This window comes from Triturus cristatus, chromosome 7 (assembly GCF_964204655.1).
Source record: "Triturus cristatus chromosome 7, aTriCri1.1, whole genome shotgun sequence".
NCBI lineage: Eukaryota > Metazoa > Chordata > Amphibia > Caudata > Salamandridae > Triturus > Triturus cristatus.
This window is the reverse complement of record NC_140590.1, coordinates 532,975,844-532,997,632: the sequence shown is the minus strand read 5'-3', so window position 1 is coordinate 532,997,632 and position 21,789 is coordinate 532,975,844. Positions and strand designations below refer to the sequence as shown.

General features: G+C 41.7%; 1 protein-coding gene across 5 annotated transcripts in view; it reads right to left on the bottom strand.

Moving 5' to 3' along the window:
• The window catches only part of RHBDF2 (rhomboid 5 homolog 2), a 381,680-nt gene that overhangs the window by 11,155 nt on the left and 348,736 nt on the right, over positions 1 to 21,789 (bottom strand). For all 5 annotated transcript variants that reach the window (XM_085616914.1, XM_085616913.1, XM_085616916.1 and 2 more), the window contains exons 16-18: positions 19,923 to 19,998; positions 14,526 to 14,626; positions 935 to 1,088 (exon numbers count right to left, since the gene is read on the bottom strand). In XM_085616914.1, coding sequence (XP_085473040.1) covers positions 935 to 1,088; positions 14,526 to 14,626; positions 19,923 to 19,998 — 331 coding nt within the window. The remainder of the gene's footprint in view (positions 1 to 934; positions 1,089 to 14,525; positions 14,627 to 19,922; positions 19,999 to 21,789) is intronic.

The following is a 21,789-nucleotide window of genomic DNA, read 5'->3' as shown; positions in this document are numbered from 1 at the left end:
TTACATCTTCTTAGATGAGTCACAGCTGGTTGCTTTTAATATCTTCATAGCCCTCATTAGGTTACACAATTATCTCTTTAAATCTCTTTAGATACCTGCAGAAATCTCACCAAGTAAGGTGTCTGACTTCCCCAGGTACCCTAGTCCTTAATTTTGTACGTTTCCTCATAAAATCATGGACTCTGGATCCCAGGACCCCCACAACCCAAGCTGTGTGGGAGTTCCCCAGGTCAAATTCTTGAAGCATTTAATAAGAATGGACCATGTCATAGCCTTTGTTTGACACAAGGATTCTCCCAATGAAGTTCTGTATCCTTCAGATTTTATTCTCTTACAAACTCTCTCTTCCACGCTACAGTGGTATCCATTATATACCTAAATATCTGATTTTATGTCTCAACGTTGAATTTCAAGTGCATGCAAAACTTTCTATCTATACTTCAAGTGATTTGGACTCTTGATGAATGGTAACAAGAGAATACTTTTTTAAACATATGTAGTTCACTTAACAATGCCTTCATAGAGTAAACTGGAGCGTCTGTATCCTAAACTGTACTGGAGAAATCTAGATATTATAGTAAAATATACATAGCTACTAGTTTCACTCAGTCACTGATCATAGGGCCCATTGCTTGCTCATCTTGTGCTCTATGTGATTGCGTATAAATCACAGGTCTTACTCATTTGAGGAAATAGAATACACATACACATCCTCACCCTTTGACCTGTTAGGTGTTCAAAATGTGTTCTGACTCCAATGTTGTGGATCGAACTATTATATTACCCTTTAGTCTGTTGGGAGCACCTGAATGCTTGGTCTACCTTCTCGACCCATTAAAAGTCCCCAGATCTTTCTCCCCTTGTTATTACCCTCTTCCCATGCCTCCTCTAAGCTCACCAAGACCTCCATACTCTCCTCGCCGAGAAGCCTTACCTCTGCCCTGTATGGCAGGAAGAGTGCACTGGCTAGGTTGCCAGTAATCCCACTGAGGATGTAAATGATGGAGATTCTCAGCCAGCCCGCCAGCTTCTCAAGATCCCTGAGCACCGTCATCTGGAAAATTACAGAAACCAAGCAGTGGATGATCCTATAGAAGCCAAAATAAAAATGCTTGTCATTTAAAGAGTTACGCCTGTATCCGCTCTCCTCCTAACAAATTAACATGGTTCATCTGTACTGTGGCTTCACCTAACATTCATCCTTGAATTTCCCCTTGTCAGCTGCATAACACTCTTCATACACCACAAAAAACAAGCAAGGCCCTGGCCCCCACTTCCCACAAAAACAAGTTTGGGGTGGTGATTTGATAACTGACATATCACAACAACAGCTGTCATACTGACAAACATCTTTACAAACAGTATTTTACTTTTGAACTGTTACCCAAGTTTTTAAAATAATATTTTATTTACATTTTTAGTGGCATAAAAAAAATATTGAGAGAATGTGGTGGGGAGTGTCACCTTCCCACTGAAACAAGTGCGCTCTGTAAACAATGAAACACTACGGTTTCTTCTCACAGTTCCATAAATTTATTTGAGCAAGGAGATTTGATCAATGAGTTATGTTTCAAATACTCATTAAACACTTCAAAATCGTGTCCAAAATCCACTTTGTGTAGAACAAACGTTATATTCAAATTAATATATCCACCCAATGCATTTCGGGTCACATAACTGACCCTTCTTCAGGGGTCTAAAATGAAATGAAAAAGGGACCATTAAGTTCACAGCACTTAATAAAACTGAACAACCAATAAATGCACAAGTGAAATACAAGATCGAAAATCATCAAGGAAAGAATGCTAAACAGATATATGAATCACGTAACGTGTGAAAATGCAGTTCATGCACATTCAAGTTGAAGTAAATGAAAGAAAATGCAATAACGGAATCGAAAAGGAATGACAATGTCAGGCAGTACATGATTGCGTGTGGGGGAAACAACCTCGGATAACTAAAAAGCGAGAAGCGCAAAATAAGCGCGGGGTAATACATTGTCTAAACTGTGAAAGATGAAATTAATGTCATGCGCTTATCGGCAAAACGTTACACTTACTGCGGACCGGCGGGTCTCGATTGCCGTTGAAGTTCTGCGGTCAAAGTTGAATTTCGCGCTAGCGGTTGTAGCAAAGGATATGATAAGTCTAATAGTTTCGTGAGATCATGATCACCTGATGTAGGAGGAGGAACGTAATCATGACGTGTGGATGGAAGACCAATGAAAGTGTATCCTATGTGAACGTGAGTGTCACAACGCCGAGACTTGGATCCTCTCAAACAAAGACTGAGAGCGGAATACTTTTGGATTAAAAAACTGAACAGTTCCCATCCGTATGGGATGAATGATCGCATAGAGTTATCATGTTTTTTATAATATGGCATTGGTAATGAGGAATATTCTGGGCTGTACATTCAAATTTAACCTGTTGTTATTATAATGTTTTGTATTTTCTCTGGACTTCGCACCACAGCATGCACCATTCAACTTTCTCACTTTTTTTCCTACCCTTCATTTTTCCAACTCTTTATTTAATTTACCACGGTAACATTTCTCGAAGCTCTTCTCTTCCCGATCACGTGACACTCACGTTCACATAGGATACACTTTCATTGGTCTTCCATCCACACGTCATGATTACGTTCCTCCTCCTACATCAGGTGATCATGATCTCACGAAACTATTAGACTTATCATATCATTTGCTACAACCGCTAGCGCGAAATTCAACTTTGACCGCAGAACTTCAACGGCAATCGAGACCCGCCGGTCCGCAGTAAGTGTAACGTTTTGCCGATAAGTGCATGACATTAATTTCATCTTTCACAGTTTAGACAATGTATTACCCCGCGCTTATTTTGCGCTTCTCGCTTTTTAGTTATCCGAGGTTGTTTCCCCCACACGCAATCATGTACTGCCTGACATTGTCATTCCTTTTCGATTCCGTTATTGCATTTTCTTTCATTTACTTCAACTTGAATGTGCATGAACTGCATTTTCACACGTTACATGATTCATATATCTGTTTAGCATTCTTTCCTTGATGATTTTCGATCTTGTATTTCACTTGTGCATTTATTGGTTGTTCAGTTTTATTAAGTGCTGTGAACTTAATGGTCCCTTTTTCATTTCATTTTAGACCCCTGAAGAAGGGTCAGTTATGTGACCCGAAATGCATTGGGTGGATATATTAATTTGAATATAACGTTTGTTCTACACAAAGTGGATTTTGGACACGATTTTGAAGTGTTTAATGAGTATTTGAAACATAACTCATTGATCAAATCTCCTTGCTCAAATAAATTTATGGAACTGTGAGAAGAAACCGTAGTGTTTCATTGTTTACAGAGCGCACTTGTTTCAGTGGGAAGGTGACACTCCCCACCACATTCTCTACATTTTCTCGTCACGGTCGGACTCCGTGTGTCACAAGGGGCGCCGAAATGAATGTTTGAACATTGTTTACATTTGTGTGCACAGGGATATATTGACTTTGCATAAAAAAAATATTGACACCATAAAATTAATGACAGCATTATTTTTTATTGTACGAATCATAGTGCACACTTAGTAATCGTTCAATAAGCAAAAATAGTGCAGTTGAGCTCACATTGGCTCATATAATCATGATGGGAATGTGTGGGTTGCGTGATGGGTTGTTTCCCACCCAAGGACCTCCGAGTTTGAGGGGTTGAGTATTGAGGACCTAGAGGCTCCTCCAAGGTCATCATATGTGAATTTCCAAGGGAAATTTCTGTTTTCATACACCACCATTTCCGCAGGCATACACTGATCCCCAGGACAGGACAGAGCAGGTTCCCCCCACGCCCTAGCAAGATCTTACTTTGCATTCATCAGTCCCAGGGGGCATAAAGTGAGTTTGCATCTGAGAGATCAACATCATTAGGAACACCCAATAGAACAAAACTGTGGTGCTGTTGGGACAGCTGCACCCAGTATCTCAGCAAGTTCACCTCATATTCTAATTCCATATGTTTTGATCATCCTGCAATCCCAGATCATGTGATGAAAAAAGCCTCCCAATCCATACATTTAAGCAATATGACAGATGGTGCAAGTTCCATCAAGTAAAACATAGTCCTATTATTGTAAGCCCAATGTGCAATTTTGCGCTGTATCAAATGTATGCTCACTTTAATTGCCACTTCCCTGGGATGCCTCCAAATCTACCGCCTGCAGGGGGTGATGTCTCCCGCCAACACGTCTCTGGTGTATTGCTTTATTTAGTATGATCTTGTAAATGGTGGATGCTCTACCACTATTCAATTTATCAGAAAATACCAAAGGGATGGCTACTGTATGCTCTAGTTTGTTTTTTCCTTTTTTTTTATTTAGGAGAGTGCATTTAGGAATAATACATATACATTTTGTCTATTATATTAGATTTTCATGCCAGGTTTGGGTTTTACACAAAGGAACATAATGGATACTAATTAACAGAAAGATAAATAGCATATATATTTTAGGTAATAATTACTAAAGATCTTATTAAAATCAGAATCAAATATTGTACATTTCCCCGATTGGTCTTTGGATTTCAGAAGCCACCATTTGGTGACATTAAGGCTACAGATTAACAGAAAGGATAACTATCATATATATATATATATATATATATATCAAAATATTGTAACCATAAGACAACAAATATTGCACATTTCCCCAGATGATCCAAATATTTCCAAAGATAATCATTTGGCACTTAGCCTCCCTTATCTCCTGGCGTATTTCATATGAATTTCCAAAGAGTTTTAAACTTGGCATATCAGCCTAACTTTAGGGCATATCTTTTTTCCAATTCTCGGACTCTACAGAGTTTTATCTGCCAGTGCAGAAATGTGGGTGAATTCTTCCTATGCCAATTTTAGTGTACTAGAGATCTAGCAGCTAAATCCGATATAAATAACCCATTCAGCCTGTGAGGTGCCAGTTATTATATTCAGGAATTTCCCAAGGTTGCAACATGGTTGTCAATAGCTACCCCTGCTCCTAGATTATGTCTAATTTTTTTTTAATCCTTGGACATTCCCATACGATGTGAGTCCAGCTACCCCCACCTTCCATTAAACATCAAAAGCATTGATCTTGTATCTGAAGGATATACTACATAAGAAGGCGGGGGCCCTATATAATAACCAATTAGTATAGAACTGCATTTACCTGAAATTAGCCCCTCTCAATGGAGATTTATTGCATTCTTAAATTCTATTCCAAGCTGTTTTTAAAATCTCAAGGCCCTCTTTTTCTTGTCTTTTATCTCAAGCCTTTTTATACACCCCGTTATCCTTTTGCTCTCTACAAATTTGTTAACCACCCACTGATTGATCGACGTGTGGTTACTTCCAAGAGTGCATCAGTAAGATCTAGTTTTGCAGAAAGGGAAATGGGATCTATATTTTTTAGGAAGTTTTTAATTTGAAGAAAGGGACATTTAAGTAGGTCTTTAAAGCAGCTTAAACCGCATTCAATCTCTGCTCAGTTTTTCCAGGTGTCAATATTAATAAAATCTGCCACCGTGATATAACCATTCTCTTTGCATTTCATTAAAATGTTAGAATCGAGCAGCCGCTGATCCTCAATGAATAGGTCTACAAGCCGTGTGGAACCATTTATTATGCGTATGTCATAAAAGTTAAAAAATTGTGCTTTTTGTTTCAATAGCAACTGTAAGACCTTGTACCACACTTTTTATGTTTACTAGCTTCATTAAGTCAGAGATTTTGTATTCTTTCCTGAATTTTAACATAAATTTTTTTTCTGTACATGATGATTCCCAATTAATAAGAAATTTGTGTTTATTATGTAGAAAATTTGCATGATAACTTTCTCTTAAATTGGGAAGGGCCGAACCACCCTCCTTGGTTAATTTGCATAAAGTGACTAGTACTAATCTCGGAGTCTCATTGGCCTGTATAAAAGATGAAAATAGTGCATCTATTTCTTTAAAAAATGACATTTGTAGTGCATAAGGAATTGCTGAAAATAGAAAGTTACAAAGGTGTAAAATTGACATGCAAATTAGTCCTTCATGTCCGACTATTGAAACAGGTAATTGGTTCCGTTTTGCAAATAATCGCTTGATCTTTTGTATTAATGGAGCATAGTTTAGGGCATATAGATCATTCACATTTTCAGAGACAAATATACCTAATTATCACTTTGGTCTTGTATTGATTAAATGCTGAATTTCCGGTATTAAGATATCCGTGAGTAAAATTTCCGTTTTGGCGCTATTTATTTTGCAGAGTGCTTGAAATTTCCTGAATACTGCAAGAATATCCCTCTGGATATTTCCCCCCGGTTTCAGAAAGAGCACAATGTTATCAGCATATAATTTTATATTTGTCATATCTTGCAGAGGAGCTGATAATATAGCTTTTTGCCTAATGGCTATTGACAGTGGTTCTATGAACAAGGCAAAAAGTATTGGAGCGAGAGGGCATCCCGGAAGAGTACCTCGATTCACACTGTAACAACCAACGTTTTTGGAATTAATGATTATTTACACCTTGGCATCCTTGTACAAACAAGATATTATTAGTATGACATTTTTTGGGAACCCAAATCTCTCAAGAATCAAAAAGAAGCTTTCCCAGGACACCAGATCAAAAGCCTTCTCAGAATCCAAAAACATCACCTAAGCAGGAATTTTGTTGTGGGTCATATAGTCCACAGCTTCTATTAAAAAATGTGTATTTGTAAAAACCTATCTACCTGTCACAGATACACATTGATCACTATTGATAATTGAGCCTTTGATCCTATTTAAACTATATGCTAAAAAATGTGTGAAGATTTTGTAATCTACTTTTAATAGACTTATAGGCCAAAAGAATTAATATTTTCTGGATTCTAATCTTTCTTTACAAAACTAACTACCATTGCAGTGTGAATAGATGGGGGAGGCTCTTCACCCTCTAAAATGTGATTGGAAAGCTTTAATAATTGTAAATGTAATATTGGGGCACATTTCTCATATAATTCAGCTGATAGGCCATCTTCGCCTGCCGATTTACCATTGGCTACTGAGTTTACAACTCTCTCTATTTCCACAAGGGAGAATTCGGATAACAACATTTGACTTTGTTCATTAGATAGAGATGGAATATGAAGTTTGTCTAAGAACATACTAAGAGGATTGGCCACACTCTGCTGATCCGATTGATATATTTTCTGGTAATGTTTTGAAAACGCCTTTCCAATCTCAGCAGGTTTAGTTATCTGCACTTTCGATTCGATATCTGTCAGGGATGAGATCCTATTTTTCAGCTGTCGATCTTTGGCCTGCCACGCCAAAGTCTTCCTGTGTATTCACTTTCTACGTACACCCTCTGAAGATAGGCAGTATTGGCAATACTGTCCTGTGTATAATAATATTCCTGCATATCTAATTTAGCTTGCTTAAATGCTTGTTTTGCAGCTGCATTACTGATTTGTAAATGTTTTCTGCTTGCTTGATCCAGTCTAGCTTCCAAGTCCCGTCTTTTTAGTTGCATTTAAATGCTTAAGAGGTGTTCAGTTTGTACACATCCTGCATTTGGTAAAATGCCATCAACGCGTCCCTAAACAGGTCATCCACTCTAGAGATGCCTATACTATCTAATTTAAGAAAGCCCTTAATTTTGCACACATCTCTCAATAAGGAGCCCACCCGTATGGGCATTTATTTTGTAAACTTTCCGGACTAGTCTGAGCACGTCATTGTTTTGTGCCATATTTTAAATATCGAAACCATAGTCCTTCCTTTAGAATATGGAAAAAGGAAATAATAAGAATCATGTCTCTCGACATTGGCTCTGATAAGTATTTTTTTTTTCAAATAAATTTGATGAGCACAATTTGGGGTTTTGGGAGCTACTGAAGTCCAAGCAACTGGTTTTTGAAACCATAACCTAGGTCATTTCCATATACTAGGTCATTTCTTTTGTTCTTTGAACATTTAAAAAAAAAAACATTTCCTTTTTCTCCATCCTCAATCACTAAAATGTACTACATGAAGTTGTACAATTTCATTGTTAAGTCTGGTGCCAACTAGTAGGATTGGATTCATGCCAGACCTGAAACCTGAATACCTATGCTACAGCAATAAGGAAAGAAAAAAACGAATTAAAAAAGGATGTCATCTGCATAGAGAGAGATCCTATTCTCTGTATTGTTATCCTTCTTTAAGCCACATATTTGGGGTGCAAACCTAATCCAACAAGTGAAGATTTCCATTTACTGTTATCACTACCACATATGTGGGGTTCACCCATACTCTGATCACTGGATGCACAACAAAAGTACTTAAAAGCTAGAGACTATTATTGCCAGGCAATTGAGTCAAACTCTTTTTTTCCACATCTAATTAACAAATTCTCAAAGAAATTGCCGTGTCCTAACCAACTGTGGAGTCTGTGTAGGTTAACTCTCGTGCACATTACGGACATGAAGTATATTTAGTCAATGTGCATTAGAGTCACAATTACATTTAGGAGTCTATTTGCAGTAATTAGAGCAAGTACTTTTATCTGCATATTACGGAGCAAAATCGGACAGTACGACCAGCATTGTGACCTGGGTTTTCCATTCGTATGGCGTGTGTAAAGTCACCAGGTAGTTATCACATGTTGCATGCCTCCTGGAACATGTGCAGTCACTAGGAGTCCTAGTTTGAATACCAACCACTTAAAGAAATCTGCAAGTAGGCTGTTAGGGCCCGGAACCTTTCCAACCTCTGGATGTTCAATGGCATCTGTTATTTCATTACTCCCTATGTCACCGTCTACAGCTTCCCTACCCCTCCCAAGAATATTTTGGAAGCCGTAAGCACTCTGGGGAGGTAGAACTTTCCTGTCCCTCATGTTTCCCTTGCTGTGTGTAGTTCTTATAATAGGCAAAAGTGTGATCTATGCGCCCGTCTGTGGACACCACCAACCCCTTGTCACCAATAACTTCTCTCGCCCTCTCATCATCAATGACTTCTCCAACCCACCTATCCAGCCATGCCAGGATTCGGCTTGACTTAGTCCCCTCTTCATGTCGTTTCATTTTTGTGCGTTCATATAACGTGTTCTGGCATTGTTTTCTACCTCATCCCTGTAGGCTATGTGGGCCAGTCTCAGCTGCCTAGAACTTCTCTCCGTATGACAGGTGCTCATGGGTCTCTCCAGCTTGGTTATGTTCCCTTCCAAAGCATGAAAGTTAGCTAGTATCACCATTTTCTGACTCCCAATTCTGTCTTGGCTGCGCCTTTCAGCGCTGACTTGGACGCCTCATATTGCATGATACGCGATTGCACTGATCCCACGTTCTCTTTAAAGTAATTATCAGTCGCTACTGTCGAGGATGGACAGCCTCCCCAGGCCTGAATTCTCAAGAGTACAGTTGCCCAGTGTGCCTATCATTAGTATCGGGGGGGGAATGGTCAGAGACCCCTCTCTCCAAGTCATCAACCCTCCGAGTTTTGGGAATCTCAACCATCAAAATGAAAAAAAAACATTCCAATCTAGAAAATCAATCAGTCGTGTCTAGAAAATAAGTGCAGTTTGGAAAATCGGTCAAGGGCTCCAAAGAAGAATGGGTACTGGCAATCAGCGGCATGCTGTAGGCATACACCGGTTAACCCCAGGGCTTCTGTTCATTGGGCCAATCCAATTGGATGCCCTTAATATTTGTGACGTAAGTCGATATATCTTAACATTCTTAAAAATCTTGCCTATAATATGAAGGGGGGGGGAGTGTCCGCAAAAGCAGGATGCATACTTCATCCATAGTGTATTTTTGTATTTTTAGAGGCTTGGCAGGGCATACACATTAAATACAGTTAGGACTGTCATGCCTCATGTTCATATATAACCATGTAGTTCGTGAGAGGGTCAATCTATTTTTCTTTCACTAAAAATGGATGAAGGGACTTTCTTGCCAGGATTCTAAACCCTTTTGAGTTTCAGATAGTAATGCTGGTGCATGGTGAAATCAAGGATACATCTAACCAAGGTGCATTTAAGGTGTGAAGGAAATAGGTTTGAGGGTTGTGCATCACACTGAGCTGTGAAGTGAAAATAATCGAGTCTCAGCGACTTCAATTTCCTTTTCACATCTTTGAACAATTTCTTCTGCTGCTGAACTAGTTTGGTATGATCCAGGAAGTGATTTCACAGTTTGATCACAGAGTAACTTGATCCTTTATACTGGATGCTTTTGAGATAGAATCTCTGTTCTTGTAATTGTGAAAGTGCACAGTGAGGGGACACTGTGGGCAATCTGAAGCAGTATAAGAGGGGTTATTAAATTCCCTGATGAACTGACTTAGGAAACCTATGATTACAGGTGTCTATCTGTGCAGAATAAGAAGAAAACCCAGATTTGACTTTTGGCAAAACTTTAAAAGCTAAATTTACACATAATGGATGGAAACTGCAAGACAAGGCAACGCAATTGTTAGGTTCCAGACTAACAACTTGGATATCAAAGCACTAACAATTGATCCTATTTTGCAATATGATTGGCAGTAAATACAAATATTTTCAATGGAAAACTTACACGTCATCTTGTCAACCTGAATATCTAACTCGAAAAGGATATTGTGAATGATCTAGCCCAGTTTAATAATTATAGAAATTTTGACAAATAGGGGCAAGGCAATGCCCACTCAAAGTACATTGTGGAGAACCTCAACTATCTTGAGGCTAAATTATACTTAGCTACAACGGAAAAGCGGTAGAGAGAACTTTTGACTAAGATAAATTTTGGGAATGTGGCAAGATGCAATTGACAGACAGCTATTTATCAGGGAACCCACTGTGCAAACTGCACTATGGAGTATTTGTACCTGGAAATTTTACTGATCTGAGGAACAGGATTAAAGATTTCTTTGAAAATACAATTTGTACCGTCCAGATGAGAATTAATGTGGAAATCGCAAATGCGACTTGTAACCAAGACAGGCTGAGGGAAGGTAGATAAACTTAACTTATCCACTGCCAGTACAACATCTTGCCACCTCGTATATTCTCCCTGTAAAACCAAAGGAGGTTGATACCACTGTTTGGCAGACATGTGTCCCATGATACTATTTAAATTGTGCAAATACCCTCTCGTGGATTAGTGTCAAAACAAGAAACACTGCACACCTTTTGGTTTCAACATGCTTCCATTAGGACAGGTAATGATCACATCATTATTCACACCATCAAGCAAACCTCCCTAGACACTAAAACACAGTGAGCTATCTGCCCAACTCAGGAGCCCAATTCTTGGATAACATTTGTTTAAAAAGTGCACATATTTAGTTGAGCTATCATTTAGAGTGCCATGGAGTTTTGAGGGAGAGACAAAGAAGATTGTAACTGTGCAGCTAGCCAAGGTTCTAGCCTCAGTGTTAGGGTTACTAGACTAGTACACCATGCTTGATCTACCAGGAGATCCTTCTTCAGAGATTTTGAATGAGCTGTGTCAGATTCTTCTTGGCAAACAGAATATTATAGTTCCCCAGAATATTATTAGCATTGCACGGAAGGTCACAGAGCTTCCCAGTTCCATTGTAAAATTAACACCAGGGCCGGACACTGGCCGTAGCGGGCACCGGGCAATCCCCCGGTGCGCCGGACAGGAGGGGGCTGGTTTTGGGCCCCTGGGGGCCGGTTTTGTTACAGGGTCGTTTTTGCAGCATAGCTGCAAAATCGGCCCTGTAACAAAATCGGCCGAAAACCGGCCCTGGCAAAGAGCTCGGTGGCACCCCCAAGCCCCGGGGGGCCGGCCGAGCACTTTGCCAGGGCCGGTTTTGGTTCCCAGTCCGGCCCTGATTAACACTGACCATTCCTCCAGCCTTCCCACCTCTTCCTCTACTCCCCACACAAACTTTGTAGATGGGACTCCTTGGCCAACCTGCAAGACCAACTTGGATGTCCTCAGCCACATGGGCATCAGACACTCTCCTTTGTTTTCTTCTTGCTAACACCAACCTTCCTTAATCCACCAATCATATTTTGACGATTCACACTCCTGAAATGGTCTTTCGAGGCAAATCTCTGAGTCACTTCGTGCTGGGTAGCAGTAGGAGGAGGTGCTAATGGCATTCACTACCTTGTTTATGGTGTCAGTCCTCTGTCCTCCACCTACCCTACCATTCCATCTGACTCCAACACTCCAATGAGCCACTTGTTGCTCCATTCCCCTTGCTATTCTTCCTCAAGGACCTAAAACTCTTCTTTCCTCTGTGGACCAGTTGTGGGATTTCCCTCTTGAATGAATCATGAAATAAGAGTATAGGAGTTATCTTCATGCCCACCATTAAGGTATTGCATTTATTACCAATAGCTTCAAGGATTATCTTTACATTATTGTGAAAGGAGTAACATCACTGTTGAACCTGGCCCTTTCTGCAGGGTTACCCCCAAACCTTTTGCCTTTCTCCTCCCCTTTTTGCTGAATCTGTTTTTGTTGGCTCTAGGACACTCTGCACTTTAACACTGCTAACAAGTGCTAAAGTGCAAGTGCTATGTACTCTAAACATGGCTTATCACCAATTGGCATATTTAATTTACTTATATGTCGCTAGTATGGTGCACTGTATGTGCCCAGGGCCTGTAGATTAAATGCTACTGGTGGGCCTACAGCACTGATTGTGCCACCCAGCTCAGTAATCTGCTTGCCAGACCCAAACCTTCTTTTTTATTACATATACGTCACCCCTAAGGTAGGACCTAGGAGTCCTATAGGCAGGGTGCAGTTTATTTAAAAGATAGGCATGTACTTTTGAGGTTTACATGTCCTGGCAGTGAAAAACTTTTACATTATTTTTTCACTACTGCAAGGCTTATCTTTCCTGTACATTGGGATTGCCATAAAACATCTTTGAAGTTAAATTTTCAATACAGATTTGAATTTTAGTCTCTGAACTCAAAATTTAAAATCTCAACTCATGGTGAAGTCGGATTTTAAATTGAAGGTTTGAAAATCCTACTTTTAGAAAGTTGCCATTTTCTTACTTTAACCATTCTGTACCTCTCTGTCGGTCTCTCAATAGACTTTTGGGTTGGGCGACAGCTGGGCTTTGTGCATTCCCTCTAGACAGTTACACAAAGGAAGGTGGGGTGTGACATTTGCATCCTGATGGCCCATCACCAGCCTGATGGGCCTTCCTGAGGTAGACTGGAAGGGAGGAACTGACACTTACACCCAAATAGGGCTTTCATATCTTGACTTCTACAGATAAATATTCTCTATTTTTCTAAACTGGTGTGGAGTCTTTGTGTGGTGTTTTCACTGTGTTACTGTAATTTAAGTGTTGCACAAATACTTTACATATTGCCTCTTAAGTTAAGCCTGACTGCTCTGTGGGAAGCTATCAGAGGGTGAGCACAGGTTAATTTCAGTGGCAGCTCCTCCACTATGGGGGAGGAACATCGCCCCACTGAACACGAGGAAAACTAAAATGATAATAACAATTGTTATTATCATTTTAGTTTTCCTTTGCAATCAGTGGCTCGCAGGGCTGGGCACCGCAGGGGAGAGGAGTCATTCACACACCTTAAGTGGGCATGACTGCTTGACCGGCCCTCTCGGGCCTGCCAGTCATGTGCACTTAGCATCTTCACCACCAGGCTGCATTACGCAGCCTGGTGAGGAATATGCAATGCCTCCCATTCCCCAACTCAGCGCTGATCCACGGCGCTCAGACCAATCACAACGCTGCATTGCAGCTGTGATTGGCTCAGGGGAACCTAAGAGCCGGGATCTTCCTGCTGCTGACCAGAGCCAGGAAGAAGGAAGAGGACAGAGAATGGAGGAGAGGCGCCTGCCGGACGTTTCAGGTAAGTGACTTCTTTTTTTAACTTTTTCTTCATCCTCGTCCCCTGTCTCAACCCCCCACCCCACCTCCGAATCCGGTAGCAGTCGCTACTGGTTAATTTAGGTTGTGTATCTGACTTACCCTGGCTAGGATTGTGGCTCCTGCTTGGACAGGGCGTATACTCTGCTCACCAGAAACCTCAATTTGTAACAATCACTCTGTCACAAGCATGTTGATGCCGGAAGGTTTCGATGTAATACAAACATTATTGGATCAAAGGTTCAGTCTTCAGCCAGTTATCTATCAGTTAGGTTATTCAGATCTTATAGGTTCAAGCCTCAGACAGCAAAGCTGTATAATAGGTTACAGATCTAACAGGTGCACGTTTCCAGACACTCAATCCTCTTTGGAATACACAGATCAAGCAGGTGCAGACTCCCAGACAACATGGCTGTTCCTATTTACCTTATCTCTTCAAACATCACTTTGTTACCTCTAAATGCACAACCAGCATTCCCATACATCACACACTTCCCATATGAATCTGATAGTTTATATTCTACATATTCCCCGATTATGTGGGATTGAATAAAGATAGGCGCTACAGAAGAACCAGAGCTGTATAATGAAAAGGTCTGCGCAAACATTTTACTGGCCAGCAGTTCTTTCTCTCCAGAAGCTCCAATCCTAATTACCCATGCATAACAGCAGACAAGGCTAAACCACATACCCTGCATGCAGAAATAGTGACAACCAGAGACGGTAGAACTGGTCTGGGATTTCTGGATTGAGAAACGGTAGCAGGCCGCAGACTTCATCCAGGCAGTGGACCTGCAAGGGACAGAAATACAATGGGCTAAATGGATCACTGGACCTCTGGTAGAGGGTATCTTTGCGATGGAAAGCAACACATTTACAATGGTAAGAATAATAATTGGCAAGAATCTGTAATACACATTAATGTTCTGACCGATGCAAGTCCTTCCTGATTATCTTCCAGAATACGAAGACAGAATAAGTTAGACAATTACATATGCCATACAGACAGACTTGTGTTGCATATCTGAGCCTGAGCTGATGGTTTGATCTCCTCATTGTTTTTCAAGCCCTGATGTGTTTTAGCATAAAGAACAACTGTAGTAGGGAAGTGGCCTACAAGAGAGTGCAGAAGCGATAAGTACAAACTCTACCAGGCTACAGTGTAGCAATCGTTAAAGAATTAAGGAGCTAAGTAAGGATATATTAGTAAATGTCACTTTGCAGCAGGTCCCAAGGAAATTGCCGGGCTGTATACTCTGTTGTCAATGTGCGCACATTAACAACAGAATGTACAGCCCGGCAACATAGGAGTACTCCCCCACCGCATGATAATAGGCTTCAATTTCCTTGGGACCTGCTGCAAAGTGACGTTTACTAATATATCCTTACTTGGCTCCTTAATTCTTGAGCGCTGCACTTGGCAAGGGGCATTGGCCCCTATGCCCTAATTCATGCCAGAGTTGTTGTGATTGGTTGTTGCCAGTTATATTGGACACCTGCACCTGGCAAGGTTCATTGACCCCTATGCCCCAACTCATGCCATAGTTGTATTCGGTTGGTGCCATGAATATTGGACTAGGCCGTTCCTCGGACCGCCATTCTTCAGGCAAGAGCATCGGCCATGCCTTGCTTACTCTCAGGCATATATCTTGCTGTCCTGATGATGATCCCCCTATTCTAGCTGGGATCAAAACGTCTTTGACAACCACATCTTGATTCAGATTTGTTTATGATGATTCATGTGGAGCATAAGATGCTTTTTTTTTTTTTTACAATTGGGACTGTTGTAAATATGTACGTGAAGTCACTATGAATGTAAATGCCTGAGGTCTGAAAATCGGGTGATTTCCAACCCAGGTTTTACTCACTCCATTTTATTTATACCTTCTTTTTCTTTCAAATTATTTGGTTAATAAATACAATTGTACATTTGTAGAAAACTTACACAGTTCACAGTGTAGTTCTGTGTAATACTACTTTATATATTTGTTTGTGAAAGAGACCATTGTCTCTTAAAACAGCTTGTAAGCCCTCGGTCCCTCTCAACTTATAGGGTTCCCTTGTTTTCTTGAAAACTACTTCATTTAGTTGGCGGCATCTGTTTTTTAATGGTCTTTGGCACACTCTAAGATGTATGTAAAATTCAGTGAGCTTGAACCTGGCTTTTTGGGTACAGGGTGTGCTAGTATTTGGCTAGGTGTTATTGAACTACCTGCCCCTCTCTGTCTCCGATTTATCACACACTGCGTCGAGAGGACACCGAGTTTAAGTGTTGAGTGCTTTTGCCAACCATGGTGTGAGATGTTGGCTCATGGTGTGTATCGTTTGCATTATCTTGAGTGTCAGCGGCTCTTCGTCTATGATGTGCCAGTAACCCAACAATGTGTAAGTTTTATTTTATTTTTATTTTACAGAGTTTCATATAGCGCAAACTTGACCCAAATCGGGTATCAGAGCACTTTACATAGCACCAGTTGCACTGCGCATTCATTTTTTTTTCTTTTTTGGTAGGCACGGGGAGATTAAGTGATTTGCCCAGAATCACAGGATGTTCAGCGTAATTGCCAAGACTGTAACCCAGTTCCCCAGATTCGAGGTCGACCGTCCTAGCAGTTAGGCCAACTCCTCACTCCCCAGGTGAAAGTGAGCAAGGACCACTATTTCTCCTGTGTGGGTGAGACTTTGAAGGGGAATGGTCCGGACATATGGGGGCATTTGAACCGTAAGAATGAATGCTCTATGGTAACACAGATGAATGACCCGTATTAGTCTAAAGGATGGACAGGCAGCATGACCCACCAGGTGGAAAGTCTGAAGCACGCTGGTTGTCAAACATCACGCTAGCATTGTTGCAGTATCATCTAGAAAGAGCCAGAGGCCCAGCGGCAAAGCCACTGGAGCTGAGAGGCAAGAGAGTTGTACTACTATTCTGGTACCCCCCCCTGCCCCAAGCTGCCCATGTTAATGGGCCATTTGATCTTAGCAAGCACCATTCTCTGTTGGATATTGTTCCAAATCAATTTCACCACCTGGGTGCCTAATGTGCAGAAAAACTTTGCAACCAGGTTTAGGGGTAGGTTGGCAAAGTAGTAAAGTAAGTGAGGGAGCATTATCATCTTGGAAAGAGAAATTCAGCCCATCACAGATAGCGCCAACATCCTCTGGAACAACACCTGGCTCCTAAGAACTGCAACAGTATTGTTCTTTTTTTTTTTTACAGTCGAGTAAATCTCAGTCATGATGGTAAATGGTATACCCTGTTGTTGCCAGTGGAGAGTGCTACATCACAAGCCCAATTCCATCTCCAAGGCTGCATGGATTAAGTGAAAAAGGCAAGATTTCTGGCAGTTTACACGAAGAGCCAAAACTTTACGAAAGGCTTCAAGGGCCTCTGCCATTGCTGCATGGTCCCTTGTGACATTCTTTATGTACAGCAGCACGCCGTATACATAGAGGGAGACGACATGTGTTCTATCTCCCAGCAGTATACCCCATGTTCGTCCCGTGAGGTGCAGGCAAATGGTTACGTGGTGAAGGCAAAAAGAAGTGGCGAGAGTAGACAGCCCTCTTTGGTGCCCCGACCAATGGGTATGGGATCAAAACTACAATGTTCCTGACACGGGCCCATGTGGAGGGGTGTGCATAGAATAGTGGAGTCATTTTCAGCAAGTAGTTGCCCAGCCCTAGCCATGAAGCAATTCAAAGAGGTAATCCCAGCTAAGAGAATCAAACGCCTTTACCATTTCAAGCACTAGACATGCTGATTTTTCATAGGCACGTGGTGCTAATTCCATTAAACTAAATTGGGGCCGAATGTTCAAGCCTGTGCTCCATCTGGTACGAAGCTGTTCTGGTCAGGGTGAACAAGCTGGAAATGTAGAGGTAGCAATCTATCCGCTAGAATCCTGCTCCGGATCTTGTAATCAACGTTAAGGATTGCAAGCAGCCAGTAAGACCCTTCCCTGCTTGGCTTCAGGATAGAGATCAGGAGGGCCTTGCATCATCATGACCCATAGGCCGAATGCCTCTGTCCGCGCAGACATTTCTCCCTATAAAGCAAGGGGAGGGGGACGTATGGCAAGGCCACTTTAACATGGCTCATTTTCAAATGTTTCAGTAAGGTATGGGGTCTCCACAGTTCAAGGCCAGCTGGCATCACAGTCCATAGTGGTGGCCTAAGGTGCTGACAGCACTGGCCCGCCTACACCTTAGTGTAAGAGAGGGCCACAGGTAGCTTGTGATTGCTAGGGAGCGTTGTAGCAGCATGCAGGTCTCACTCCCCAACAGGGGTCTTCACCAGAGCTGAATCCCCAAGATTCCTCTCCCACCGTAGACCCAGCAGTGAGCTACTCAAGAATCCCATCCTCCAGGCTTACCCACCAAATGTTTTTATCTGTTTTGTGCCCAGGAGGCCAAAGGATTCACCGGAACGCCACAAGGGTCTTGCTGCTATGGTGGTTTCTTTCCTCAGGGCAGGATGGAGAAGGGGCCTCAAACATGTGTACGGGTAAACTGGATGGGGCCATCACACAAGGATTTATGATGGATTAAGGGCTGGAGCAGCAGAATGAGGGGATTAGACCTCTGCTATTTTAGCCATTGTAGCCACGCCCTCGCAAAATATATACATTTGTAGCATTCTGTCTGCCTCGGTTTGCCAATGAATGGGGACTGTAGGAAAGCCTAAATAAGAGGGGAGATGTTTCGGAAGACAGTTGATAACTACAGAATAAGATTGGATGTAGCGTACTCGTTTTTGAATTGCACCACCGTATCGTGTGAATATTACAAAGCATTTTGAGGGTCATATCCAGGGCTGTAGCTTCGGGGGCGGTCTTTGGGGTGTTACACCCCCCAATAGATGTATTTTATGGTAAGCAGTTGGGTACAGCTGCTTTCAGCCGGCTATGATGAGGTGACTGTTGGAATGAATTTTTACATACACAGACTAAAAACACACAAACACACGGACGTTCCCTCCCTCCGTTTTAAAAGTCTTCAAAGAGGTTAGTTATTTTACAGAATATTGTGTTTTCTCTCACTTAGCATCCCTACCAATCCGTGCTCTTCTCCCTGCCCACTGACCCTTAATTCCCCCTCAGGGGCCCTGCTTGTCGTGTAATGTATTTTAAAATGAAATGCCATCATGATTGTTGCAAAATATGAGACCCCCCCCACCCCAATCTTACTGAGCAAGCTACGGCCCTGGTCGTATCTCAACCACAGAAGGGTCTATGCACGTCTGTGTTTTTTTGAAGTAGTGTTCATGTCCCATATGTGACAGAAGACCTTTTCTTGTCAAAAGTCATAGTTATGACTGCACAATCCCTTTACTGTATAGGATTACTGTCATACTGCATCAGCGTTAGAAACCCTTTACCACCCTGTGGAGTCAGTTCCGACTGCTCCACGGAGCCACATTTAGAGAATAAGTTGTTCAAGAGACTAACTGGGATCTTGTGGGTTGGAAATATACCTGAGACAGTGGACTACCAGTGGTAAATAACTGGGTGCACCACAAAGAACACTTACATCCAGGGAGAAGAGAGAGGTGCCCAGAGAAGGGTCCGAAGACATGTTGATCATCAATCACCTTGTTTAAAACATGCAGATATTTAGCAAAACGGTGTAGGCCTCCAGCCGAGTGATTTTCCTAGCAAAGCAACATTTGTTAATAAACTATGTAACTTCATTTCATTTAACTTCCTTTTGGCATCTTTCCAAAACGTATTCATAAAAGCACTATGATAATTTAATAATAGTTACATTTTTCCAGCCGGTCAAGTGTGTGAATTGATTTAAATTAGTCCCTGCCATAGCAGGAAAGGTAGAAAGAGGATGGATCCTTTTCGTACAAACTGTCTCACTAACCAAGTCGGCTTAGGAGGAAAATAGTACATGCAAGGTACTAAAGCGAGTATATAACAGAAGGAATGTGTCACAGCGAGATGCGAAGTCATCAAGCACATTGATATATTTTAGGTGTGGTAAGAAAAAGTCTTGCGTCACCCACCCATGAATCTCATTAAGGAAACACAAGAATGGAAGTGTCCTAGAAGAATCCATTGTCCACCTTCCAATACCCCACCTGTGAGCAGAGCGTCGCCTCCTCGTGGAAGTAGCCGTGCATGAAGTCACAGTATTCCCTCGTAGAGATCTCACAACTAGAGTAGAATGAGGAGAAAGAGAGAGAGGGAGGAGAGGAGAAAGACAGACAGAGTGGGAGTCCGGGTGTGAGAGAGGGAGAAAGAAAGACATCCAGTTATTTAACAGTCCATGTTCATCTCAGGTCCAATAGCACCAATAAATGGTCACCCCTTGAACACCTGTCCTTGCATATCTAATTAAGAAGTATTCTAAGAACTCAGTTAAGACACATTTTGTATTTAGAGAAATAAAGTGTCCTTCCAAGTAGAAAGAATGTTAGTATACAATCTCGAAATTACACCTCTCTAGAGTTAACAGTAACAAAAGGTAACCCATATAGGGCATACTCCTCACACATTGACCCACAGAAGTGTAGTGAGCTTCACCTGGCCATCGGAGCAGAAACGAACCTAAACACACTGTGGAAGGGCTGGACATATAAATGCATGAAACTGGAACAACCTCTGACCCCCACGTGAGACTTCTGAGCCAAAGAGCACTATACGCAGAAATTCAGCCCAGCCTAGAGGTAGCTTCTCATTTTTGTAATATCATTGCTTCAAAGTGACACAGTACAGTTCAAACCATTTATCTACATGCCTAAGGGGGTAACATGCTCTTAGTACTTGGACTTCACTTTCCCACTAGTTTCCTGGCCCATAGACAAATCCCCACCATCTTATGACTTCAGTATGCAGAAGACAACACGACCTAATGCGAAGATGGAGGTCTGCCTCAAGAGCTCTATTGTCTTTGTTTCCAAGCCCACACTCGTAGAAGACGCTAAGGAAGATGGGTCCATTCGGCATTATCCTAAAGACAAGGATGATTCACTAGGATTCACTTGTACGTGTGAAGCCACTCTTAGCATCCCACCTCTGAAAGGGGAAGGCCTCCATTTAAACTAGCCAGTAGATTCTATTGCTCCTCTCTAACGTATCCGCCACAAGTCTGTGTTAAGCTCGTTCTTACAAGACTTTTATAAAAGCCCATGTCAGACGGAGCAAAAGAGGAGATCGGGCCTGGAAGCAGAGTGTAGTACTGTAGAGAAGCAGACTGAACTGGGTGAATTCTGGGTACCACTACCACCTTCTCTACAAAGGTGTGGAACCCTCAGCATGAACCCCATTTATTTGCAGCTAACGCAGATTATTGATGTGCAACAAGTCTGCCTGTTTCTCACACTTCTACCTAAACCTACTGTTCAAAAGATCGTCTTTATTCTCTATGATGCAGTACGTTCAGAAAAACATGCATATGTAACATGCGAAAATAGTGGAGATGTCATGCACACTGTGGTTTTTTGTTGTTGTGATGACTAATGTGATGCATGTATCGTGACTGAAATATAAAAAGGGAATTTTGAAGCAGCTCAGAGACCAAGGACATGAAACAAGTAGGCAAAAAAATATAGATCCCTAGCAACCACAGTTTGCACAGGGATTGGAATTCCAAGTAATGCAGAGTTTATCGCATTCCATAATTACTTCAGTTTTAACCATGTTAATTTTGGCAGATTAAATCATTTGAATTTTGACAGGGGGAAAACTATCAGTAATTACGGAGGCATGCCAAAACCTTGCAGTAGGCACCAAATTCCAAAGCTATGCTCAATTCAGTTTTAAACACAAGAAAGGCCACGGGTCCAAGAGAGCGGAGTGAGGTGCGACACAATTCGACCAGCCATTTACTAGAGTGGGATCCCTTTTAAGGACGGTTCACCTCACACACCAAAGGTGTCATGCTTCATCATAGGGGTGCCTCCTCGCGTAAAGAAGCATAGTCTTATACGCGGGCTACAACCCCCT